This window comes from Phragmites australis, chromosome 8 (genome assembly GCF_958298935.1).
Source record: "Phragmites australis chromosome 8, lpPhrAust1.1, whole genome shotgun sequence".
Taxonomy (NCBI): domain Eukaryota; kingdom Viridiplantae; phylum Streptophyta; class Magnoliopsida; order Poales; family Poaceae; genus Phragmites; species Phragmites australis.
This window is the reverse complement of record NC_084928.1, coordinates 33746836-33774584: the sequence shown is the minus strand read 5'-3', so window position 1 is coordinate 33774584 and position 27749 is coordinate 33746836. Positions and strand designations below refer to the sequence as shown.

The 27749-nt window shown below is 46.9% G+C and overlaps 1 protein-coding gene and 1 pseudogene across 1 annotated transcript; one reads left to right on the top strand and one right to left on the bottom strand.

Moving 5' to 3' along the window:
* Positions 1 to 8418: 8418 nt before the first annotated feature.
* Positions 8419 to 11150, bottom strand: LOC133927179 (myb family transcription factor IPN2-like). The gene is made up of 6 exons (XM_062373509.1): positions 10728 to 11150; positions 10577 to 10653; positions 10357 to 10402; positions 9845 to 9905; positions 9663 to 9735; positions 8419 to 9288 (listed from the first exon to the last, which is right to left on the bottom strand). The coding sequence occupies exons 1-6, from the start codon at positions 10903 to 10905 to the stop codon at positions 8716 to 8718; spliced, it is 1008 nt and encodes a 335-aa protein (XP_062229493.1). The 5' UTR covers positions 10906 to 11150; the 3' UTR covers positions 8419 to 8715.
* Positions 11151 to 20419: 9269 nt separating this feature from the next.
* On the top strand, positions 20420 to 26468 carry LOC133927773 (uncharacterized; annotated as a pseudogene).
* Positions 26469 to 27749: the final 1281 nt, after the last annotated feature.

Genomic DNA, 27749 nt, shown 5'->3' with positions numbered 1-27749 from the left:
GCCGCTGCGCGGGTCTCAGGTATCGCCGCGCGGGTCGTGGGCGCCGACGCAGGCCCCATCCGCACCAGCCGCGTTTCCAGCACCGGGAATGCCATCGCTGCCGTTGGCGACGGCGGAGAGTCCGGCACTAGAATCAGGGCCCGGGGACGCTTTCCCCGGTCTCCCGGCGCCACCTCCACGGCAATTTCGGAGGTGCCCTCCTCTTTGGCACGGCGGCTGCTGCATGCGGTGGCCCCGTCGCCAGCCCCCGCCGAGCTGTTTGTTGCCTCCTCACCGAGCAGCTCCTCCAATCCGGGGAGTTCGGAGGCTTCGGGACTCCGGCTCTTCGGCTGGTCCACGAGCCCCTGGGCGTCGAACTCCGGCAGCCTCGCCATGATGGCCACCCGGTCGGGGTTGGCGCAGAGTGCCATCTCCGGCCACGGGAGTTTCGCCCGGCCCATGTCCTCCGTTCCGGTGATCACCCTTGTCATCCTCCGCAGTTCCGCCGGCCCCAGATCCCAGCTCGCGCCAATCTGGGTCCTGGTGATGTCCTCCGGCCCAGTATAGAACCAACTCGGCCGGGCCTGCTCTCGCAGAGGCGCCAGCCGACGGCGTAGGAAGTCCACGACCACCATGACGGAGGTCAGCCCGGACTCGCGCAATTCCAGGATGCGCTCCAACACCGGCTCTAGCCTCGCGTCTTCTGGCGGCGGCGCCTCCCACGTCGATCGCCGAGGTTCTGCCGCCACCTCTGGCAGCTCGAGGCGCTCGTGGGGGTCGACGTCGACAAAGAACCAGTCCCGTCGCCACTCCTCTCACTTGCTGCGCAGCACCTGGGGAATGTAATGATCCCCCAGGCCGTCCCAGAGCTGAAGGTTGCATCACCCCGCGACGTCCGCCGTGGAGTGCCCCCTCTTCTTCCCCACCGGCCGAAGGACGAAGAAATGACGAAGCAGCGACGCCGACGGCGCCACCCCCACGAACATTTCGCAGAGATGCGCAAAGACCACCAATACCACCACGGAGTTAGGGCTTAGGTGCACCAGTTGAATGCCGTATGTCTCCAGCACTTGCAGGAAGAAGGTAGAGAACGGCGGCACCAACCCCGCCGCCACAAAGGAGGTGAAGAGGACGATCCGCCCTGGGACGGTTGTCGCCGGCGTCAGGCTCGCCGGCGTCACCACCACAGCACCTTCTTGCCCCTCCGGCACCAGCAATTTCCTGATCTTGTCCGCCGCCTCCTCGTTCCTCAGACGAGACTCCGGCAAGATGCTGTCCGAAGCCTTGTCCCGGCGTCCTCCTCCAACCCTCGCCATCTTGACAAGAATGAAAAGTGTTTTGGCGGTGGAAAGAGAGGGAAGGAAGAGTGCTTCGGTCGCCTGAGAATTTCCTAAGGGCTTCGGAGCACACAGAAGGCAAGAGCGCAAGAGCAAGAAAGCGTAAAGAGGGGGACGGACCGATCGTATCCCCCTTTTATATCTCGAAAGTTCAGAAACTGCCGCCCAAATGGTTCGCTCGGCGAAGCGTCGCCTCGTTCGGCGCAACCGCCAGGCGAATCTCTCGCCGATCGCGCGATGTCAGCGGCTGCCAGGCGTATTTTCCTCGATCCGCACGGCGACCGCGCGTGCTGTCCATATGGTCATCATACCCTTCGAAAGTTGTGTGGACACGCGTCCATTCATTTTCCCGTTGGGAGATACTTGAGGTCTGGGTCCATAAAAACCACCTCTCGAAAGCCTGCCACATGGCGTCTGCACTAGCCTCGGCCTCGGCCGCGATGAAGGGCCCATCCGCCGTCTCCGTCCCGTCGCCTACCAATGGGCCCGGGGGCTACTATCGGTGTATCAAGAACCAGGGGTCCCTGAGTCCCGAGACCGGGCCGGCCATCCGCCACGCGTCACCATCCCGCGAGGTCCGCCCTGCGAGATAAGAAGAAGCTAAGTCCCGGGAGAAGGTGCTCGGGGCCGCCGCCTCTGGTTCCCGAGCACCCCAGTTCCCCGATGATCCGCGGAGTCCAAGTACCGGTAAGGAAGTGCTCGGGAGAGAGTGCTTGGGGCTGCACGTGGCGGCCCCCGAGGACTCGGTTCCCCGAAGGTTTCCCCCAGTGCTCGGGAGAGAGTGCTCGGGGCTGCACGTGGCAGCCCCCGAGGACTCGGTTCCCCGAAGGTTTCCCCCAGTGCTCGGGAGAGAGTGCTCGGGGCTGCACGTGGCAGCCCCCGAGGACTCAGTTCCCCGAAGGTTTCCCCCAGTACTCGGGAGAGAGTGCTCGGGGCTGCACGTGGCAGCCCCCGAGGACTCGGTTCCCCGAAGGTTTCCCCCAGTGCTCGGGGCTGCACGTGGCAGCCCCCGAGGACTCGGTTCCCCGAAGGTTCGCGCAAGATCGTCTGACGACCCGAAGGGTCCCGTCGTCGGGGTGTCAGCCAGTCAAGGGCCCAATGCCGCATTTAATAGGCACGCGCGGCCTGACATCCTGACATCCTGACAATCTCAGCTGCCCACGCCCTAGTGTCAGACCCTGCCATGCTCTGGCAGGGGGGCGTGGGTCCATTAAATGCACGGGTTCCGTCCGGTTTCACCCGGGTGCCTCGGGATAACATTGCCAGAATCGAAGCGCTCCGTCTGCCACCCTGCCCCGGCAGAAGGACAAGACGGGGTGGGCGCACCAGGCATCTCTGCGGCTGCCCGGTGGGCCCTCTTAATGACGCCGGAGGACCTCCGCAGTGGCGGGTGGTCGGATGCACACCGCAATTTTCCACCGCCCCTGTCACTTCGCCAAGACGTAATGATGACGCCTTTCTCCGTGGCGCCTTGGTATTTACGCCCCCTCTTTCCCATTCTGGATAAGTCGAGGTCGGCGCGCCTATAAAAGGAAGGAGAGCGAAGCCAAGAAAGAAAGAAGCTAGAGAGGACAAGATAAAAGGAGGAGACAGACGGAAAAACAAGGTGAACAAGGCAAGGAAGCCCAGATCAAAAGGCGAAGAACATCACAAACAAGCTCAAGCCAAGCTAGAACAGAGAGCCTCAAGCTTTCTGTAAGCAACTCACCCACGTAACCAGATACATCCTTGAAGAATTCCCTTCAAGGAAATATATAGCACTCACACAGGAGTAGGGTGTTACGCCTCCGTGCGACCCGAACCTGTCTAAACCCCAGTGCACCCATCTTTCTTGCACTAGATCGATCATCTCCCACCACCAGCCACTGCATTTATTTCCGTTCCCATTTATTTCCCCGACAAGCTCGTTCAGGATCATCCCCCGGCCGAATCTCTAAAAAGGGGTCTCTCGGGATCCCTGCGACAGGAGTTCATCCTCCGACAGACTTGGAGAGGAGGATCAGGATGTGCTTGATGTGCTCAGATGTGGCGAAGGATGTCGACCTCAGAGAGGAGGCTCTCTCGAAGCTTGATGCTGAGCTTGTTAATAAAACTCAAAATTTGTTTTTTCTTTTGACTCAATCATTTTCTTTTCCTTAGCCTCCGGGAAAGAAATCGAGACATATACATACAATTTTGAACAATATCCTGTCTTTTTTTACTAATCCTTAATCGAGCCATGTATTCCTTAATGTAGGGAGTAATTTGTTTTTGACTGCACAAACTAACTTTATGGTTGTGTATTGATAGGAAATTAGACTTTGGAGCAGTAGCTTGGGGAGTAGGACAACGTTATAAGGCACTCCCTCCAGTCATAAATATTTGTCGTTTTTTATTTCTCATGATCTTCGATGTACAACTTTGACCCTTATTTCCATTAGAATATAAATATAATATCTAATAAAAATATAATATTATGAAAGTATTTTTCAAGATAAATCTACACATATGATTTTTATATTTCTAAGCTAAATATTCTGGAAGCTATTGACGATCAAAGTTTAAAAAGTTTGACCAAATATTGATCAAAGCGATAAGTATTTATGATTGGATGGAGTATTGTGCAGGAAAACACAGTCTTTCCTTTTCAGTGAATTTCTTGTTCATATGTTTGATGTGTGAGTTCAGATTTCAATTTTTTTGACATGTTCTTATTATTGTTTATCATTTTGTTTGGTAGCAAGATACAATTATCTTGTACTTGGAATATAGGAGACATGTCTTTTAGTTTGTGTGCTTACATAAGTGAAGAGAATGAGAGGAGGGAGAAGAGAAGTAAGATAATGGTAAATATTTTCCATGCTACAACCATTGCAGTAGTTGCACATGTATGTTCTGATAGGAAGCCAAAGGAGATTGGAGCATTTAACGATGATGAGGAAAGGCAAGTAGTTAGGAGGTATTTGCTGAGAGAGATGTATGATGGGTCTGAAGAAACTTGTTATGATTAGCTACGCTTAAGTAAGTGATATTTTCATGATTTGTGTACCATGTTGCATGAGAAATGTGGTATGCGTGACAGCGTGTACATAAACATTGAAGAAAAGGTAGCAATGTTCTTATATGTTGTTGATCATGGCATGAAAACGAGGAATCCGCGTGGAACATATAAGCGCTCACTTGAGACTATTAGTAGGTAATTTAAGGAAGTGTTAGAAGCTATTCTCTCATTAAGTGAGGAGTTGATCAAACTTCTTAACCCTTCCATTTACCTTCCTAAAGATTACAAATGGAAGTGGTTTGAACATTCGCTTGGAGCACTTGATGGGACTCATGTACTAGTCTGTGTTCCAGTAGCTACTCAAGGAAGGTATAAAAATAGGAAGCAACACATCTCTACTAACATTCTTGGCATTGTTGACCAAAACATAAGGTTTGTTTATGTTTTACCTAGATGGGAAGGTTCAATATTTAATTCGAGAGTGTTGCATGATGCGATGACTCGATAAGATGCTTTTATGGTACCAAATGGTAGTATTGTTTCTTTGATTGAGTATACTATTTCTCTTTCTTTGCTTGTTTTAAAGCTAACCATTTTTTTTATTCCTACAATACGAAAATACTACTTAGTTGATGCTGATTACAACGATGGTCCTAGATTTCTAGAGCCATATCGATCAACTTGATACCACTTAAAAGAGCGGGCTGGAAGTGGCAATGAGACTAGTACACAGACTAGTACACCAAAAGAATTGTTTAATCTATATGATTCCCGTGTTATGAACATGGTAGAGAGAACTTATGGGTTATGAAAGAAGAAATGAGCTATACTACGAAATGAATCTTTCTTTGATATAAAGGACCGGTTAATTGACAAGCCCATGTAGTATTAAACTGTAGGTTTGTCTTGCTTTAACATCTAGTGTTGACATTTCGTAGATTCTCATTATTAATGCTTGTTGCGTGTTACATAACTTCGTGAGAGATAGGCAACACAACATGGATGATATAATATTGGCTCAAGTGGATGAGGAGTTAGCAGCTAACCCCTCTAAGATGCAAAATGAAGCTAATTTCATTACAAGTGTTCGAGTTGCCAATGAGTGGATTGAGTTTAGAGATAAGTTAGCTGAAGACATATTTGCAGATTATCAAGCAAGGCGGGTAGCAAGAGCCAACTAGGATGCATTGACATATTTTGCTGACTTTTGTGCTTTTAGATTGACATATTTTGCACATGTATCACATATATTGTAGGCATATTTTAGTTATGTAGGCATGTTCTATTAATATAGCATCCTTAGACTTTGTAGCACCATGAATTCAGAGAAGGGAAATAAAAGTCACCACAAAAACTATCTCACCTGGACATACCAAATGGACAATGCACTTCTAGAAGTTCTTGTTGACCATCACAACAATGGTGATCACGTCCAAAATGGACGGAAGCTCATGTCTACACTGCTGCTATAGAAAATGTACACGAGAAGTGTTCTATAGAGATCACAAAAGATGACATTTTGTCGAGATGCAAGACATTTGACAAGCATTATGAGATTATTAGCAAGTTGCTTTCTCATAGTGGTTTTGGATGGGATTGGGAGAACAATAGGCTCTCAATTGATAGTGATGATCTTTGGGTATAATATGTGGAGGTATTTACGTTAACATCCGCTATTTGCTATTCTTGTATGCTCTACCATATGATTCAAAATTTGATATTCTTTTGCATAACAACAAAGTTGTTGCTTGCTACAAGACCAAAGTTATTAAAAAAATTGGGATTCAATGAATCCTCATATACTCCAAAGACCATGCTATAGGAGAAGGTGCACGGATTGGTGCTGAAAATACTCAAGAAATTTCATCAAACAATGCTACTGAAAATTAATGGTGCTGAAGGTAGTCCTAATTTATCAACCACTCATGGGGGCCAAGAAGGTAATAGGGGTGCTAAGAGGCCATGATCAAATGACACACTTGTAGGTATGCTTGCAAAAATCAATAGTTTATTTCAATCTTCTATCAAGTCAAATGAGCCTTTACATGTACCACAACCAGCAACCCTTGAAGAAATCTTAGTAGCGCTGAAAGAGATACCAAACTTGTCGTGTTCTGACTTCTTGAGAGCAATATGGTATGCTTACCCATGATGATCGCCTATTCAAATCTCTTATCGCACTAGAAATGGACATGAGGAAGGACTGGTTGCTCATGAAGATTGGAATAAAGTATGCATATCATACTAGCAGCATGTTTGGGTTCTGTTTAGTTGTTTGGGCTTTGTTCTGTTTGGGTTAGCATACCAGAAATAATTATGTTATGTTATGTTCAGAAATGTCTATCATGTATGGACTTATGTTGATGTTGTGCTTAGCTAGCTGTTTAACTTATTAGGATCTTTTGATGTATCAGCTAAATTTCAGCAGTTAAGTTATGATGAATCTATTGATGTATCAGTTAATTTACAACAATTTCCTTATTGTTGTTGGTACTTTAATTGACTAAACTTCATTAACTAGATGTCTTATCATGGATGTTATATGCTATATGTTGTATTATTTATTTCCATTTTTCAGTCTTATGGTGGTGCTATGTTCTTGCCTCAAGACTACTAGATTGATGCATTTTAGGCTATCTCTTTGATTGAAAAGGTTTGTTATGTAGAATACCGATTTTCCTCTGTAAATATGTGTAAAACTCACTATCTCACTGATATTTAATTATTAACATTTTCTTATGTAAGATCAATAATTTTGTGACATAGTAAGTGTTAACAAAATGTGTTTTATTTTTACAGAGTTATAGATCCTCTGGAAGAAGCTTTCTATCAATTCTCAAAATAACACATCCAGACAACATTTGGAATTGGCATGGAGCTAGATTGCAAAAATGAAATTCTTTTGTGATCCAAATAGCTGAATAGAATTGGAGTCTCATTTCTATTTCCACATGGCTTTGGATTTGAGGCCCAATTCAATTCATCCATTCCAAACCCGACAACCAAACAGAGCCTAATCGATTAGATATATGTGGTTGAGTTAATCCAATCGAGGATGCCCTAGACTCCATTGAATTGTTCTTTTGTTGAATAAAATAAAAATATTCATATATAGCTTTGCATCTATATATCATTTACTGTGTCCAGGACTAAAATCCACCTATAGCGAACTACCACAACTCAATACCGGCCGATGGCAGAGCATCTCTGGGTGAGGTGGGGTGAGGGGTGTCCGCCGGTAGGTAGGTACGGTGTCCGCCATCCCTTGACATACAGGTGGATCCACCACTTATCCATATATGAGTAATGCAATGCCTACAAAAGAGTTCTACAAAAATTCTACCCCACGTGCTGTGGTGGGCAACAACAACTATGCGTGCTCCACCATGTGCAACCTTTCAATTGTTAAGTGCAAATCAGCATGTATAGTTGTTGTTATCCACATCATCAACATGTAAGTAGATTTTTTGTAAAAACTTTTTGTAGGTGTAGTATTACATATTATAAATATCTGCCACAATAATCTCATTTTTCACTTTCACTTTATCTCTATATAACAAATAGCACTAGCTAGTTCACTACTCAATGCAAAAACAGCACTGTTGACACATTATCACGTGCAAAGCATAATTTTTTTCACTATTGTTCAGGCATAAACAACAGTGTGACACAAATCCAATATACTTCCTCTATTTCGATATATTTTTCCTCGCCCACCATTACGCACAAAAAAAAAGTTATAACTAAGTATAAAATTATAGTTAAAAGATCATGCTACCCCTTATTAATGCAAGAGAAAGCAACCACTTAACGCTCTATGCATGCATACTTTGGCCGCACACTTTGCGTTAAAGTTTGTTGAAACCACAAAACAGGTATTCCCTAGATATTACGAGGGGCATAAAAGGAAATATCACAACAAAACATCATCGGTTTCACTGGACAAATATTTTAAAACGGATACTCCCGAGGTCTAAGGACAAATATTGGAAAAACAGAGGGAGTAGACATATATGGATTTTTTTTGTTAAAACAGAGGGAGCTAGCATGCCTGCTTCACCACCATGCATTTTACAGGAACGACATGCCAATAAAATGTACAAATTAAACTCAAACCATTGCTAAGATATGTTAAACTAAATTACTTAAACCATCCTCTTGAAAACAACAGGTAGGGCACAATCAAACATATATATGATGCATCGATCCTCTTAAGATCATTCTTCCTAATAATTTGTAATCGACTTCGAAGTCAATCATGCATAGCTATACTCTACACTCCGATCAGCTCAAGATTCGATTGCTTAGTGATCATGCAAGAGCAAAACTTTGCTGGTTCACAACAAATTTGATACCTTTAAATACCTTGATCCTTCGTACCCATAGGACAAGTTCTTTGCCTGAGCTCCAACCATTGGACTATATACGGATCCTCTCACTTCCTACAGGTGCTTGATGTGGAGGCGACTTCATCTCGACCTTGGAACTGGAACCGTCAAAACCTTTACTGCCCATGGAGTCGCCTGCCATGATCGGTTTCACACCGTCATACAGGTCAGTGATCGGGTCCATGACGTATGTGACGCCCTCCATCGTAGAGGACGACCCCATCTGGGGATGATCGGTGCCGCTCTTTGCCTGCTCTTCGCCGGCCCACATCATCAAGCTCTTGCCACTGGAGCTGCAATGGTTAGGGCCCTTCTTGCCTGCTGACGCACTGAAGCTCTCGCCCAATGTCAAGAAGCTATCCATTGGCCTCTCCATTTGTTGCAGCAGCTGGTCCATGTGGCTTCCTCCGTAGAAGTTTAGGTCCTGGAGGGAAGAGAAGCTCATGGAACTGCCAATGTCAAGGGCTGCTTGGCTGCCTAGAGATTTGTACCCCGTGGGCCACGTGGCGCAATCGCTGGACCCGAGAGCTTGGTATGCTTTATCCAGGATGGACTGCATGTACTTCCCCAGGGCTTCAACCCTCATCTGGAGGTGTTTTTGCACCTGCATGTCATGCATGCAAAGTTCACTTTTTCTTTTTGGTGTTGAAGGAAAATGCATACATGCCAAGTTCATGAGTACCATACATATACGAAGGACAGAAAAGTTGTGTCAAGTAAACTTCCGAAGAATGTTCTTGCAAGCATCGAGAGTTCAGAACATGTGAAAGACAAAAAAAATTGCCATATATATAAGCTGTCAAGTTTATGCATGTAAACTTACCAAGAACGTTCGTGCATGCATGCAAAAGTTCATGAGCAACGTGCAGGTGTAGGGACAGAGTGAAAGAAACCAAAGTTGCTCAATGTTACCCGAAGTTGCAGGTGCAAAAGTTCATGAGCAACCATACCCAATGTTACTATGTAATTTGCATGTACCTCTAGTTCCCCATGAAACCTTCTCTGGACTTCCATCTGGATCCTTAAGGCTTCATTCATGTTCACGCTGCGTCTGAATTATCATTAACAAACAGAAAATTATCAGAAGCTTACGATAGTGAAGATTGAATACAAATAAAACTTAATTTAAGGGTATGTCATGTGAGAGAAAACCAGCTTACTCGTTCACGCTTCTTCCCATCATGCCGGAAGAAGAGGCCACGTTCCGTTGCATCTCCATTGCTGAATGAATTAAGTTCATCGGAGGATGTTACAAAAGAACTTTTATAACCATAACCATGAAGAACTGTGAAAGTATTGTACTGTGAGTACACATGCTACAAAATAATCTTCGTTTTTTGGTTGATCAAATGAATCTAAAACTAGAAGAAGTTTTATAACCATAACCATGAAGAACTGTGAAAGTATTGTACTGTGAGTACACATACTACAAAATAATCTTCGCTATTTGGTTGATCAAATGAATCTAAAACTAGAAAGATCCTGAAACCTAGCTAATAAGATTCAGAATATCAGATCAGACCAGTAAGATTTATTGGATTTAACAAAATGATGGAAAAGGTACACACATCGGTAGACAGAGCGATCAGCCAGCTAAGAACACAAAAAAATAAGTTTTCTGAAGATAAATAAGCAAAGTAGTTTAAGCAGATCTTATCTTTACAATCCTTACCAGAATGATCACCGAACTCCTTGTGCTGCTTCCCTAGCCTGAATTTCTGAGAGAAAAAGCAGCACCAATCTCAGAGAGAGAGAGAGAGAGAGAGAGAGAGAGAGAGAGAGAGAGAGAGAGAGAACAAAAACCTATTTTTTCGTTCCATAAAAAACCCTATTTTTTCACCTTGTTACATAGGTACAGCCACAAATAACATGTGTGCGCGCAGGTTTCGTACCTGAAGGTGGCTCTTGAGGTGATAGAGGGTGAGGCCCTTGACTCCCATAACCCTCATGATAGTCTTTGGAGTTGCCTCTACAGGGAAGAAAGGAAGCAAAGCAATCAAAACCGATAAAAGTTCCGTAGAAACTGAGGCATCTGTAACGTACTGTCCGGGCCTCCGAGCTGAGCGACGGCGTCGACGAAGCGGTCATGGAGCTCGGCGGTCCACCGGAGGCGGGGCTTGGGGTCGGTGGTGAGGACGAGACCGCCGGAGTCGCCTTGCACACACATAGGCCGATCATTTGAGGCCGCAGTACCAGAGCTGGGCTTCTTGGAGGGGAACATTTATTCTCCTAGCTCCTTTCTTTCCCTCTTAAACCTTTCTCTCTCTAGATTTCCTGAGGTAAACCTCTCTTTTCCTTCTGATCTGATCAGCTACAAGGACTGGAGGCCGAGATTCAAGAACATGGAATAGGGTTCGCTTCGCACGCAGAACAAGGAGGGTACAGTAGAAGTGTTACTACTATTACTCTCTTCTTCCTTTGATATGCTCTCTCTCTCTGCTTTAGACTTTACTTGCTTTGTTTCTTTCTCTTTCTCTCTCTGTGTAGGTCTCCTAGCAGAAAGCTCCTCGGGTATTATTCTACTACGGGAGAAAAGCCACCGCCAACTACGCGAAGCATCGCCAGTCTCCTCTCGTGGCCCCCCTTTGCAGAAGATCGATGGATGAGAGAGCGCGTGAGTGAGAAAGATAGAATGAGCGGAAAACCGAGACGTTATATTCAATTTAAGAAACTCTGAAACCTAATCTAACAGCTGATTAAAGCACTAATATTTTCCATGCATCTTTCGCTGCTGGGATCGAATAGTAATAGCTAGGTTGCTGGCTAAACAGTAATATCATTTGCTTGCTGCCTTGCTAGAACTTCTGAAGAAGAATGTCCAAAATTAAAAGATACTAAGGGCAAGTGAGATACTATTAAGTTTTTAGAAGGTGGAATTCAGGGTTCTGGTTGTTTTCAGATGGCCCGTCAGTAATGAAGACAACTTTAGAAGTTCTTAATCTTGATCATATATGTGTGTATGCTATCATCAGTGCATCGAATCATCATCATCGATGAGTCAAGCGATCAATGCATGGAAAAGGAGTACACTCCTCGCACCATTATGTCTAAATGATGGCCTCCAGATTGTGTGGCAATTTAAAACCTATGCATTTGCATTGAGCCCCGGGACTTACAAGTAGCCAAGTAGCATAGACATCACAACGTACCAATAAAACTAAAATGAACATAAAGTCACCATCCATCATATTGGAGCCACTGATGGCATAGTGCCCGTGTGGGAGACCTATAGCATGCCATATTTCCTTTTTGTTGGTGTCCCAGCCCAGACTCAATTATCATCTCCAGATGCAGATATGCACAGGTGGCATATAGGATACATATATACATGATCCACCTCTGTAATAGATCGATGCTTCGAAGAATCAAAAGTGAACAAGTTCAAATTATACTCTCACTCCCCCTTTACCCCCTGTTTGGATGAAGTGGAATATTGCTAGCTCCAGATTTTTTCAGGAATTAATCTGAAATAAATCCTAAAGATCAGGGAACATATGATCGGAATTGAAGATTGTCTGTCCACACGTCACTAAAAGCATCCTAATACAAGTCCCAAAGAAAACATTATGCAATAGGAAATAAAGTAGCTAGAGAGGGATGAGTAGAACACATGCACTATAAAGCTATAGCAGCTAGCTCATCAGTCGTCCCCTACACATTCTGCCACGAGGGGGGAGGAGGCATGGCATGGATTTTCTTCACCCCTAGGGAATAGATGCTTTCTTCTTTGACAACTAGCAAGGTGGCCATGGGTAGACCCAGTATTGAGTGAGCGGGGGCACATGCCCCACTCAAATTCTTAGTTTTTAGTGAACTTCATTGCATTTAGCTATTTTTCGTGAAGGTGCGAAGGTTTAATCATTGTTGTGTCCCTGCTCAATTTTTGGGCTGGGTCCATCCCTGGGTGGCCTACGCTAATAACGTAGCTAGCCTCGCTATAATATTTTATCAAATAATTTTTGATTAAAAATTAATAGCAGCTAGCTCATCAATCGTCCCCAACACACTCTGCCACGAGGGGGGAGGAGGCATGGCATGGATTTTCTTCACCCGGAATAGATACTTTCTTCTTCGACAACTAGCAAGGTGGTCATGGGCGGATCCCGTATTGAGTGAGCGGGGCCTGTGCCCCCACTCAAATTATTGGTTTTAAGTGAACTGTCCACCCTGGGTGGCCTACGCTAATAGCGTAGCTAGTCTTACTGTAATATTTTATCAAATAATTTTTATTAAAAATTAATCTCTTTAGTTTTTTTATGAGTTTAGTGTCATTTAGTTACAAAACAAATAAAATTAGAAGAAGAAATTAAAAATATGTTAGTGAAAAAAATTATTAATACTTCAAACTTATACTCGAATCATATACACGTATTTGTTCGAATCGTATATGTTTGATCAACTACCAAAATCATATGTAAGGTATAGCCAACCCAACCAAAATCGAATAGGTTTAACTTACCTGTGTGCTGTGTCTTGCCTGCTGCTTGCTTGATGTGATGACTTTGAGCTACACGGTACTTCTTAATATATTATCTTAATAAAAATTTTGAAAAAAAATCATTATTTTTTTTTATGAATTTTAGCTATTGATTAATTATATTTTACATTGACTCTTTATTTAGGTATTTTATTTTTATAATAATTTGATTTTTATAAGACTATATTTGATATGAGTCCTTATTTCTATTCTAACATCAATTTTAATTATTATTAATTCTATTTTATTTGGATTCTTTATTTAGATATTCTGCTTCCCAACGGTATGGAAATCGAAATGCTAATTTTCTATAATTTTTAATGCTCCAGTGTGAACATCTTGTTTAGCATTGAACCGTCTGGTGTAGTTTTTATTTTCTCATCTGAACTAAAAAATACATATTTTTTTGAACTTGTCCAATTCAATTTTTCTTTAATTAAGTTTCGGTGACTTTTTTAAAGTATTGTATCCATAAGATCTACTAAAATATATACTTTATAAACATATTAATCACATTAACTATGTTGTCATTAATCACTAAATTCATATACATAAACTAAAAGACCCTGCTCGCTATAAAGTCAAATAACACAACTGCATCGGTTAAAGAAGATTGTTCTTACTAATATTCCCTAGTTTCATACAAAATAAGGCAAGTCGGGTATTTTAAGTCAAACTGTGGAACATATATACAAGTACATTGATTGCATGTATACAGTATGTATAGGAAGCTAGTAGCAAATGCATGGAGCTGAGCTCTGTCTGCTCATGGCTGCTACACGCCTGCGAAAGATTCGCTACGAAAGTCCACGTGCAAAGCGCAGGAAGACGGCGTATGCATGACTAAATATGCCTAGCAAAGTTGTGTTTTACTTTTACCTCTCATGCATCAAGCTCAGAAAATCATACTATCCACTATGATGGTAGCCTGCATTTCAAGCGCATCGTCTTTGGAGATGCTCTTTGAGATAAGACATGTGAAATGCTTGCAAAGAAAAATCTTATTGACAAACATAACAACTATAATCGATATGTGCAACAATGGGAATTGCCTTGCCCTCTCCTGCTTTATTAATATAACCGACAGTTCTCGGATCGTTTCAAAAAGGAACCATGTTGCACTAACTCGTGCAAATTAAAATCGATCTGCAAGGCAATTTGGGACTAAGAATCTTGTGATCTAATTCTTTCATATGTTCCAAAACAAGCCCTAGCTAGTTGAGTTAATCCAGGGAACTGGGGGCTGGGGGCTCCAGCCCCATACTTCTGCGCAGCCAGTGAGGAAGAGAAGGGGAAAAAAAAGAGAAGAGGAAGAAGAGAGATATGGATGAGTCTCTGCTACTCTGCGTCTGCCACTGCGTCAGTCACTAGTTAATCTAATCTTGGTCCTAGAAGTGCATTACAATGGATTAGTAGTTTTCTTTAAAATTAAATATCATGGATCAGATCAGCTTGAGATCCGGTTCGTCTTTTGCATGAAATGATTCAGATCACAAAGCTCATATCATCTGCCAACCTTTTACTGATCGTGCATGGCCCATCGCACATCTAATAAGTACGTAATCATGGCGCGGCCAATCTCAGAGATTTGATGCCGGCCAGATTATTGAATGTGTGAACACACATGAGTTTTTTTTGTCAATGTCTCTCTTTGCTCAAGCATTATATTACTCCTATATAGGAGGAGTACTAGCTACTGCTTTGTGTCAAACAAATTAGGCCATTCATGGGGCCTGCTACTGCTAGATTGTCGCGCGGTTATATATTTTTGCAAGCAAGGCGCGACAAAGTGCAGTTTGTTCGTGTTGGCCGGTTTCAGCTTTCACCCGAGCTGTGAGGAAGAGATAAGAAAAGCTTACCGTGAGGCGTGGATGTAGTGAAAATAGTTTTATTAGGTTATCATTGTAATTTTGATTATTAATGATAATATAGTTATCGTAACTAATATGATTGTTAAGAATATATACTAGTAAGTCTAATAGATGCAATACATTAAGAAGTTACCGCAGCCATGATAAAAATTGACTGAATTGGAGGAATACTAGGAGAATTAACTTCACCAAATGATCCAGTGTTTAAGGGTTGAATTCACTGGAGTATTTTGTCCAGAGGCAAAGTGAAAGCTAATGACATCATCGGATGATCTAGTGCTCTATATGTTAAACTCATCATAGTATTTCTGACGAAGGAGGAGAAGACTGAGGACGTCACCGAATAGTCCAGTGATCTGCACTAGGTAACACCAGAATATTTCTTACAATAAAGAATACAAGTGCAGAAGACTGAAGATCAACCTACCGAAAGATCCGGTTCTTGATTTGTGCACACCGGAGTATAGCATTGGAGCATTTCTTGCAGAAAGCGACTGCAAGTATTGAAGAATGAAGATCAACTTACCGGATAATCTGGAAAACAGACATATGTATGCGTTTTTGTGCTTTGAAAACCCGTTCGAACTTAAGTAGACGATCGGTTGGAACTTTTCTTGATCACAGAGATAGTTGCAATGGAGCATTTCTAAGAAAAAAGATAATGTTTAACTCATTGGATGGTTCAGTGTGAATGGAACGAATACCAGATGAATGCATTGGAGCATTTTACATAGAGAGGCTGCAAAGGCTCGGATGGCTCAAGATAACTCACCAGAAGGTCCGGTGATGAATTTGAAGGCGCATCGAAGTGTACAATGTTCATAGAGGCATTGAGTGGAGTTCCAACGGCTAGTTTCCGAGTTTGTACTCACTAGATGATCCAGTGTTAGTACTACTGTTCTCACTGGATGATTCAGTGTTAACAACTTTTCTGAGTCATTGGGAAAACGGCTAGTTGACGGGTTTAGGGCTATAAACACCCCTCCACTCAATCATTTGAAGGTATAGCATGCTGCTGGAGTCTAGAGGAAGTTCATATACACTTGAGAAGACATCCAAGCTACTAAAGTGATTAAAGTGATCAAGGCAATTAAGTACAAAATTAGATAGTGTTTAGTGCTTATAGGTCTAAAGTGAGTTGTGGCTGGGTGCTACAGCTTGAAGAATGGATCAAGGAGTGATCCTAACTTGTACCGAGTGGTACATCAGTACTTTGAAGTCTTGGTAACTCGCGGGCATCTTGGACCTTAGTGGCTCAAGCTTGTTGACCCTCTAACTTGGTGTGGAGCGGCGGCAAGACACATGTATGGGGACACAGCCTTGGTGGCTTAAGCTCTGAAGTGATCACGACGGTAAGTGACCGGAAGAGAGACTAGTGGTGAGATCTTGCTTTGGTGGTTTAATGTCTCATCGTGCTTGAAACCTTGTCTTGGTGACTAGGTAGCTCAAGAGTCGTGACCGGAAGCATATTTTTTGTGGAGCTCCAACGTGAATTAGGGGTGATATTCATGTCATATGTAGTGAAAAAGACACTATTAGGCTATTATTGTAATTTTAGTGATCAATGATAATATAGTTATTGAGACTAATATATTTGTCAAGAATAAATGTTAGTAGGTCCCATAGATGCAATACATCAAGAAGCCACCGCAGTCGAGACAGTTTGATTGAATTGGAGAAGTCACAGGAGAATTGACCTCACCGGAAGGTCTGGTGCAGAGGAGTTTGTAGTCACCGGAGCATTATACACAAAGGCTGATAGCCTGACCGGATAGTCTGGTTCAGAGAAGTTTGTACTCACCAAAGCTTTATATTCAAAGACTGTTAGTCTCACCGAAAAGTCTAGTGCTCAGTGTGTTGAACTCACCAGAGCATTTCGGACAAATGAGAGAAGGCTGAGGACCTCACCGGATAGTCCGGTGATCTGCACAGTGTAACACCAGAGCATTTTTTGCAGAAAAGAATGCAAGTGCAGAAGACTGAAAATCAACCTACTGGAAGGTCCGGTGCTTGGTTTATACACACCGGAGTACGGCAGCAAGTGCTGAAGAATGAAGATCAACTCACCAGATAGTCTGGTGATTACAGAGATGAATGCACCAGAGCATTTTACACAGAAAAAGAAGTGGCACTATCTGGTTCAAGATAGCTCACCAGAAGGTCCGGTGATGGATTTGAAGGCACATCTGTCGGAGGGTGAACTCCTGTCGCAGGGATCCCGAGAGACCCCTTTTTAGAGATTCGGCCGGGGGGATGATCCTGGATAAGCTTATTTGGGAAATAAGCGGGAACGGAAACAAATGCAATGGCTGGTGGGAGATGATCACCCTGATGCGAGAAAAATGGGTGCACTGGGGTTTAGACAGGTTCGGGCCGCACGGAGGCGTAACACCCTACTCCTGTGTGAGTGTTATATCTGCCCTTGAAGGGAATTCTTCAAGGATGTATCTGATTACAAGAGAGAGCCACTTACTGAGAGCTTGAGGCTCTCGTGTTCTAGCTTGGCTTGAGCTGGTTTGAGCGTCTGCGTCCTCTTCTTCACATACCCACCGTCCCTTTTACGTGTTCTCCATCCTTTCCTTTTATAGGCGCGCCAGCCTCAACATATCCTGAATGGGAAAGAGGAGATGCGAATGCCAAGGTGCCACGGAGAAAGACGTCATCATTTCGTCTTGGCGAAGTGACAGGGGCGGTGGAGAAATGCGGCGCGCATCCGACTACCCGCCACTGTGGAAGCCTCCGGGCGCCATAAAGGGGGCCCACCGGGCAGCCTCAGAGGTGCCCGGTGCGCCCACCCTGTCTTGTCTTTCTACCAGGGCAGGGTGGCCGGCGGAGCGCTTCGATTCTGGCAACGTTATCCCGAGGCACCCGGGTGAAACGGGACGGGACCCGTGTATTTAATGGACCCACGCCCCCCTGCCAGTACATGGCAGGGTCTGACACTGGGGCGTGGGCAGCTGAGAATGTCAGGATGTCAGGATGTCAGGCCGCGCGTGCCTATTAAATGCGGCATTAGGCCTTTGACTGGATGACACCCCGATGATGGGACCCTTCGGGTCGTCGGATGACCTTGCGCGAACCTTCGGGGAACCGAGTCCTCGGGGGCCGCCACGCGCAGCCCCGAGCACTCTCTCCCGAGCACTTCGGTGGGACCTTCGGGGAACCGAGTCCTCGGGGGCTGCCACGTGCAGCCCCGAGCACTCTCTCCCGAGCACTTCGGTGGGACCTTTGGGGAACCGAGTCCTCGAGGGCTGCCACGTGCAGCCCCAAGCACTCTCTCCCGAGCACTTGGTGGGACCTTCGGGGCACTGAATCCTCGGGGGCTGCCACGTGCAGCCCCGAGCACTCTCTCCCGAGCACTTGGTGGGACCTTCGGGGCACCGAGTCCTCGGGGGCTGTCACGTGCAGCCCCGAGCACTCTCTCCCGAGCACTTGGTGGGACCTTCGGGGCACCGAGTCCTCGGGGGCTGCCACGTGCAGCCCCGAGCACTCTCTCCCGAGCACTTGGTGGGACCTTCGGGGCACCGAGTCCTCGGGGGCTGCCACGTGCAGCCCCGAGCACTCTCTCCCGAGCACTTCCTTTCCGGTATTTGGGCTCTGCGGATCATCGGGGAGCTAGGGTGCTCGGGAACCAGAGGCGGCGGCCCCGAGCACCTTCTCCCGGGACTTAGCTTCTTCTTACCTTGCAGGGTGGTGACATGTGGCGGATGGCCGGCCTGGTCTCGGGACTTAGGGACCCCTGGTTCCGAATACACCGACAACATCGGAATGTTCGGTGTCCACAGAGGCTTTGAGTGGAGTTCCAATAGCTAGTTTCTAAATTTGTACTCATTGGATGATACAATGTTAGTACTACTATTTTCACCGGATCATCTGGTGCTAACAACGTTTCTGAGCCGTTGGGGAACAGCTAATTAGTAAGTTTAAGGCTATAAATACCTCTCCACTCAGTCATTTGAAGGTGTAGCATGATGCTAGAGTCTAGAGGAAGCTCATACGCACTTGAGAAGATATCCAAACCACTAAAGTATTTATAGTGATCATCCAAAGTAATTAAACACAAGATTAGAGAGTATTTAGTGCTTATAGGCCTAAAGTGAGTTGTAGTTAGGTGTTGCAGCTTGAAGAAGTGATCAAGGAGTGATCCTAGCTTGTACCGAGTGGTATATCAGCGCATTGGAGTCTTTGTGACTCGCCGGCATTTTGGAGCTTGGTGGCTCAAGCTTGTTGACCCTCCGACTTGGTTTGGAGTGGTGGCAGGACAAGTGTACGGGGACGCGAAGACCTTGCCTTGTTGGCTCAAGCTCCGAAGTGATTACGGCGGCAAGTGACTAAAAGATAGGCTAGTGGTGAGATCTTGCCTTGGTGGCTTGGTGGCTCATCGTACTTGAGACCTTGTCTTGGTGACTTGATAGCTCAAGAGCCGTGACTAGAAGAGTCTTGCTGATCGGGAGCATATCTTTTGTGCAGCTCCAACGTGAACTAAGGGTGACATTCATGCTATCGATACCACGAGATAAGAATTTATTATATCGAGTTTGTCTCTCTACTTTATTTACGTTTTCGTATTTACTTATTTGCAATTTACCTTGCTAGATTAGGTTGCAATCATCTTAAGCGTTAGAGTAGACATACTAGATAAATCTAGAGCATATTTATATAGAAATTGAGACAAGTTTATCTTGTAAAGTTTTTGGAGCCGAATAGTTTCTAACTATTATAAGTCACCCCCACATAGGACGTCACCGTTTCTCACACCATAGATACCACCACATAAAAATCCCTTTTTACCGAGTTTGTCTCTCTACCTTATTTACATTTTCGCATTTACGTACTTGCAATTCACTTTGCTAGAGTAGGTTGCAATCCTCTTGAACGATAGAGTAGACATACTAGATAAATCTAGAGTATATTTAGATAGAAATTGAGATAGATTTATCTTATGAAGCTTTTAGAGCTAATTTGATTTAGATTTCTAAGTGTCATAATTCACTTATCTTTTAGGATGTCACCATTCCTCACAGAGAAAATATAACTCTATATATCATTACGCATGTACGGACTATCTCAACCGTTTATCCTCCACTTAATACTTATCTACTAATTGATTCTTTTACTTATCCTATAATTTTTCTTATCTATCACACTTACTTGAATCTTAATATAAATAAATAATTTTGATAAACCATAAGTCTGTATGCTAGTGGAGTTTTCCGTTTCAACCGTAAGAGAGGCGGTGCCCTTTCTCTTTTCTCCGGAGCACGTCAGGCGGCCGGTGCGCGCGCTCTCGGCGTGGAAGCCTCCTGTTAGACGCGGACTGCAAGCGATGGGATCCGTCACGCTAGCTTTTGGGCGGGGACGTGCCGGGCTGTGTAGCTCGCGGCCGGATGCCGGAACGTTACGCCACGGCGCTGCGTGAGGGCGGGCAGGGCGGCAGGCTCTTCACCGTCGATCGCGAGGCCGCCTTCGCACGGCGGGTGGCACATACGAGCGAGCGCGGCCGGGCGTTGGCACGCAATGTCTCGGCGTGATCTCCCGCCGAGGCCAGCCCGGACACAGGGCTTTGTAGCAGCCTAGCCGCTAGGCTTTGGTGGGACGCCATTACGGTGCCAAACCTGGCCAAATTTTTAGCCGCGCCAAACTCGACCGTAAGGCCATCTCCAAGAGAGTCCTCAAATCTCATTTTTTTCAGTGCTACAGTATTTTGCGTTCTACTATAGCGCTGGAAATTCATCCCCAACAGATCATCTATCCAGTGCTACAGTGCTGCTACAGTAGAAAAATAAGGGATGCTGTAATAGTATTTTGAGGATAAAAATTTGAGGTATCTGTTGGAGATGGTCTAACCTCGGCTCCCGATTTATTGGAAGAGAGGTTTGTAATGGAAGCTACTCATCTGGTTCAAAATATATGTTAATTTTAGTTACATGCAATAACTATTTTAAATATTAGCTATATTACTTTTTAATATTAAATTTGAATATTTGAAAATAATATGAGTAGATTTGTCTTAAAAAATATTATCATAGTAATATATTTTTGTACGTTTTAATAATATATTATAACGAAAAGTAGTAATCAAAATTGTATTTTGGAGATCATACCGATGCTTAAAATAACACTTATTTTGAATTAGAGGGAGTAAATCCTATTTCTCATCTCAATTTCCTCTTAAAAAATGTCATCTTCAATTCCTCTAAAAAAATGTCATCTCAAATGTTGGGTACAAACTTATTCCTAAGACAGGTAAGATACTTATTCCTAAGAAAAAGCGGACTACGCTAGAAAAAGACAAAAAGACTTATATTAGGGAAAAAAGTTATGATGACAGTTTGTTGTCGTTCGACGGAACAATGTAAATAAATAATGTGAAAAAGACTCATTGCAGTAGCTTGTTAAACACTTGAACTGCTTCGATAAGTCCTCTGAGTCGTTGAAGGAATATGTTTTTTTAATATTCGGTCTCTGCGCCGACAACACATCAAGACAAAGAGACACACACCCAAATCTACTGTATTTAGACTATGTAGCCAAGTCCTGTGTGTTTTTGTTTCTAGTTCTATTTTTCTACTATCAGAAGTGAAATCAAAAATCAAAATAAATGAGTCAAAAGTCTGCTGTTTTCTGAGAAATTAAACCAAAACTGAGAAACTCGTTAAAAAACGTTTTTCTATAAAACTAAAAAATTATTGTAGAAACAAATATCCTATTTTAAAACAACTTTTTAAATAAGCTAAAAACGTAATTTAAAAAAATCTAAAATTAAAAGCTCAAACAAATAGACCGTAAGTTCATGATTACACGAGATGTCAAAAGGCTCACTACTTCTGAGAGCTGGGAAGCATTTTGTGAAGGCAACGTTTACGATGATCAAATATGAAATTTCATCAACCTTTAACAAATGGGATTGCAGTTCATCAAGCGCAAACACCTTTTTTAGTGGAATAGAATTTCCATTGACCAGAGGACACAACAATATCGCTAGTCACCAAAACTTAGATATTCGGCAAAGTACCGTCCCATGAAAGATCTATACCCGAAGGACATTTACATCCCAATGCAGCCATGACATACGCCACCTTATTACGTTCTCTATTACAGACTTAAAAAAACTAATTAAGTTCTTTAATTCGTAGATCATTCCACTGTAAGATATAAATACGTTATAAAATTTGATTTTAGATGGGATCTAAAAAAAGAGTTATATATCTGGATAGGATCTGAAAAAAGAGTCATATATTTGTAGCCGATAACCCGTGAAAAAGTTGAAGAAGAGGATGAATAGCAAAAGTTGATAAATTTCTCAAATTTTAGGTTTTTATTAGATGGATATGGAACCGATTTATGTTTTATATAGGAGAGACTAAAACTATCTGGACCGTAGATCGTGAGCATGGGAGTGCCCCACCCGATCCAACGGCCCAAAACCCGCACGCCGTATCTCACCAGCCCATTCGCCGAACAAGTTGAGCCCAACCTTTAGCAGAACCCCCGCCTAAACCCATCCCCACCGCCACCATGCGAGGCCCCCTCGTCCTACGCCGCCGCCTTCTCCTCCTTCTCCGGCATCGGCGGCGGAGACGGCGGCATCGGACGCGGGTGCGGGTGGGGGTGGGGGAGTGGCCTGCCGCCCTCCGGGCAGCCGCGCACTCCTGGGAGCCCCATTCCCGACGATGACGGCGCGGATCCCGTCTCTGCCACCGCGTCCGCTGGATGCGGCCGCGGGGAGCCCGTGATCTCCTCCTCCACCATCCCATACTTCCCTTCTTTCTCTGGCGCCGGCCGCCGCCGTGGATCGCTGCTGCCCCCGCCGCCGCCCGCCGAAGACGCCCCCATGCAGCCGAGCTTCACCAGTCGCTTCAATGACGCCCCTCCGCACCTAGATCCGGAGTCGCCGTGCCTCGAGGCCTCGTCCTCCGCGCTCGCCCCCTTCTGCTGGCGCCGACCGCGGCCTGCCGCGGGTGCAGCAGCTGTCGGTGGATAAGGGCCCCGAGGAGAACCGCTTTATTTGGCGCTGCGAGGCAAAGCTGGCCGCAGCGTCGTCTTCGGCTCCCGGCGCGTAGCCGAAGTTATCGCCGCAGGACGCCGTGAAATGCGCTTTGGAGCTCCTGGGCGGTGGCGGGGGTCGTGGCGGCCGTGGTGGCCGCAGCCGCGGCAGGTGGCGCAGGCGCGACGACCGCGGGCGTGTCGAGGTGGACGACCGGCGAGGGATCTACTTGGGGGACAACGCCGATGGCGAGCGGCTTGGCGCGGACAAGCTGAAGATTCTGGAGCAAGCGTTCGAGGAAGCGGCAGACAATGCGCTGCCACATCCAATGGAGGATGCCTACCTCGAGGCTTGTCACACCAACAACATGGTGCGTGCGGCACAGTAGTGGAGTTGCAGAGTTTTCAAGCCTGGATGTGCTTGTGAGGTTCCTGATTGTTTTGGTTGCTGTGGGTTTTTTGTGTGCAGATTGAGTTTGAGCCAGAGTACCATGTGAATTTCGATAATCCTGATATCGATGAGAAACCGCCCATGTCATTGGAGGAGATGCTGCAGAAGGTGAAGCCATTCGTAGTTGCGTATCAGGGCATCCAAAACCAGGAAGAATAGGAGGTGATTTGTTCAACTGACCCTGCACAGTATTATGTTTCTCCACGAAAATGTTTGTGCTAGTAGATACTTTTCTTGTTGTTACTTAAATAAGGTGTGCGTTAGAAAGTTCCAAGTCTTCATACCAAGGGTAAACACTGACAAAGAATAGACAGAACAATATAGGCTACAACCACAATATTACTCTCAGTTTGCATATGTATATCATTGTGTTGTGTCTAGAGTCTAGACAGCAGTCATACTTCCCTAACTTTCATGGCTAGTATAACATAAAGTTATCCAGATTGGCCTCATTTCTCTAGATGATATTAGTATTTTGCCATTCAAATATACTCACATAGCTTTAAAACTGCACAAGCTGATATACAGATCGATTTTGTAAGCATATCTGGTCCTACATTTCAGCTTTTAGTCCACTATTGGAACTTGGAAGTCCTTACAACATCACATTACATTTTGTGTCAGATCATTAGAAGTATTCCAACGAGTACATGCATAAATTAATGGTTGTATTCAGCATGCTGCTAATATGAGTTTTTTTTTTTGTATCTTTTAACTGACCCAACTGTATCACCATCAGGAAGCTGTGAAAGATGTAATGGCAAGAGCACCCTATATGAAAGAGCTCATAGATATGTACAGCGGACCTGATGTTGTGACTGTGAAACAACAAGGAGAGGAGCTGCAAAGAGTTGCAAACACTCTTCCAGAAAACATTCCTTCTTCATTGAAGCGATTTACTGACAGAACTCTACAATCTCTTAAGGTTTGTCTTATTATGACAACTTATGCTCTGAACATTGTTCATAGTACAAACGACGCAGCAGGGCCTCAAGGACAAAACAAGAGCCGTGATCAACATCTAGAAGCTTGCCGAATTAATTAGGTTGTTTGGATTAGCTCTCAGGTTTTTTAGACCAAATTAATTAGGTTGTTTGGATTAGCTCTTGTTATGGTGGGCCGCGTCTACCAGCGCCGCAAGCGGAGCCGTGGCTGAACGGGCCAAACGACGTACGCGGAGGACATGCGGCTGCGTACGCAGAGGACATGCGGCTGCATGGTGATCACGGCCACGGGCTCCAACAGTACCTTGAGTTTAGGATCTCAGATTCACGTTTGTTATTCATTTGAGTTTGTTAGTCAGTTAGTAAAATGTGGAACGCTCGGCTATATAGCCTAAACGATGGAATAATGAAAAAGCTAGCTGGAGATTGAATTAATCTCTTCCGCTCCTAAACACATTGTCGCTCTGTGTTCGACGCCGGCCTTCAGGACGGCGTCGTGCGCTCGCCGCTGAGAACCCAAGCCACGCCCTCCCATCTCCCACGGTTACTTCTTGAGAGGAACGAGTAGCGATCGCGACAATCTGGTATCAGCAATGTCAGGTCCGATGACAAGTCCGATGACCGGTGTGCCCACCTCTGGCCTTCCCAGCACCACCACCACCGCACCCACCACCACGGCGTCGCCTGCCACGGCGGAACCCTCCGCCTCCGATCCGCTCACCGCCGCCATCCTTGGACTGCAGCGCCAGATGGGGCAGTTCGTCACGCGCCTCTCCGCTCTGGAGGGGCGCGCCTCGTCGTCCGTCACTGGACTGTCCGCGAGCAGTCCATCCCTGGTGTCATTTCCCTACGGCATCCCGGGCTACGGTGGCCTCCCGGCGGCGACGGCGGCGGCAGCGGCCACCACCGGGTCAGTCGTGATCCACACCACGGCGCTGCCTGCGGCCTAGGTACCGTCCGCTCCGCTGCCCATTACCCAGATCCATTTTCCGCATTCGCCATCGCCGCTGCCGACGTTCAGTGCACCGCCACCACCGAACCACTACGACAGCTACTCCGACGGTCGCGCCTACTCCGACGACCGCGGCGCGCCGGGGCACTACGAGGGCCACCCGGACGCCCGCGGCGTACCCCGCTTCCAGAAGCTGTCCTTCCCGACGTTCGACGGGGCGGACGACCCTCTGGCGTGGCTGAACAAGTGTGAGCACTTCTTCCGCGCCCAGCGCACGCCGGAGGTCGACAAGGTGTGGCTCGCGTCGTTCCACATGAACGGCGTGGCCCAGCACTGGTACTGCATGTTGGAGCGCGACGCCGGCGACGTCAGCAACATCTCCTGGGCCCTCTTCAAAGCATTCTGCCACCAACGCTTCGGACCGCCGCTCGCCACCAACCACCTCGCCGACTTGGCGCGGCTGCCGTTTCCGGGCTCGGTGGCTGGGTACCAGGAGGCGTTCCAGGCCCGGATGGCGCACGCCGGGCCACTCTCTCCGCTCCAGCAGGTCCAGCTCTTCACCGGTGGCCTTCCGGACCCGATCCGCACCGACGTCGAGCTACAAGGCCCTACGGATCTTCAGCGCGCCATGGGCTTGGCCCGTGCCTACGAATGGCGCGCCGGAACACAGGCGGCGCCCGCTGCTGCTCGCCCACCGCGCCCTCCGGCGCGTCCTCAGCTGCCCGCGATGCCGGCATCGGCACCTCCGGCCCCGGCCGCGCCTGTGACCGCGGCACCGGCGTCACTGCCCGCGCCTCCACGTCCGTTCCGTCGCCTCTCGCCCACGGAGATGGCGGAACGTCGGCGGCAGGGCCTGTGTTACAACTGCGATGAGCAGTACGTGCGCGGGCACAAGTGTCAGCGCCTGTTCTACCTGGAGGTCACCGACTTCGATGACACCGAGCCCCCCCCCCTGCCGGATGAAGACCACGCCCCCGGGGAGCCGCGCGACGAGCTTCCGCCGCTCATTTCCCTCTCGGCGATCACCGGCATCCGGACTGAAGACACGATGCAGGTCCGGGTGTCCATTGGCAACTACGAGCTCCTGACCCTCATCGACTCCGGGTCGACACATAACTTCATCAGCTCGGGGGCGGCGCGCCGCATAGGCCTCCACTTCAACGACAGCCAAGGCGCCCATGTGGTGGTCGCTAACGGGGACCGCGTCGCTTGTCGCGGCCTCGCCCACGACGTCGCCATCCGCATCGGCGACGAGTACTTCAACGTCGACTGCTACGCCATACCGCTCGACTGCTATGACATGGTGTTGGGCGTCAAGTACCTGCGCACGTTGGGCCCCATTCTATGGGACTTTGACGACCTCTGCATGGCCTTTTGGCACCACGACAAGCGCGTCTTGTGGAAGGGGATCGGGTCCACGCGGACCGACATTCCTACCACTGGGCGCCTCCACGTCGCGAACGGCACCGAGCCCCCCCTCCTCGACCGGCTCCTGGAGTCCTTCGCCGACATCTTCGAGCCACCGTCGGGCCTGCCGCCACCGCGCGCCTGTGACCATCGGATCCACTTGCTGCCACACACAGCGCCCGTGGCGGTCCGTCCGTACCGCTATCCCCAGCTCCAGAAGGACGAGCTGGAGGCGCAGTGCACGACCATGCTGGAGCAGGGCCTCATACGTCCCAGCACGTCGCCCTTCTCCGCGCCCGTACTTCTCGTCAAGAAAGCCGACGCAACGTGGCGCTTTTGCGTGGACTACCGCGCTCTCAACGACCACACGGTGAAGGACAAGTTCCCCATCCCTGTGGTGGAGGAACTCATCGACGAGCTGCACGGCGCACGGTTCTTCACCAAGCTTGATCTGCGCGCCGGCTACCATCAGGTGCGCGTCCACCCGGATGACATCGAGAAGACCGCATTCCGGACGCATCACGGGCACTTTGAGTTCCTCGTGATGCCGTTCGGCCTCACCAACGCGCCGGCGACGTTCCAAAGCCTGATGAATGCGGTTCTACAACCCTTCCTTCGTAAGTGCGTCCTGGTGTTTTTTGACGACATATTGATTTATAGCAAGACATGGACCGAGCACCTGCAACACCTGCGCGCCGTCTTCACCGTCCTACGCGAGCACCAACTCCGGATCAAACGCTCCAAGTGCGCCTTCGCCACGTCCTCCGTGGCCTACCTCGGCCATGTCATCTCGGCGTCCGGGGTGGCCATGGACGGTGACAAGGTGGAGGCCATGGCTTCCTGGCCACAACCAGCGTCGGCGCGCGGCCTGCGCGGATTCCTCGGCCTCGCCGGGTACTACCGGCGCTTCATCAAGGACTTCGGCACGGTGGCCGCGCCCCTCACCAAACTTCTTCGCAAGGAGGGGTTCCGCTGGA

Coding starts and splice junctions, on each gene's coding strand:
- LOC133927179 (XM_062373509.1), bottom strand. CDS start 10,905: ATGTTCCCCTCCAAGAAGCCCAGCTCTGGTACTGCGGCCTCAAATGAT. Junction 10,403..10,576: donor ACCTCAAGAGCCACCTTCAG/GTACGAAACCTG, acceptor TTTTTCTCTCAG/AAATTCAGGCTAGGGAAGCA. Junction 9,289..9,662: donor GGTTTCATGGGGAACTAGAG/GTACATGCAAAT, acceptor CATGACATGCAG/GTGCAAAAACACCTCCAGAT.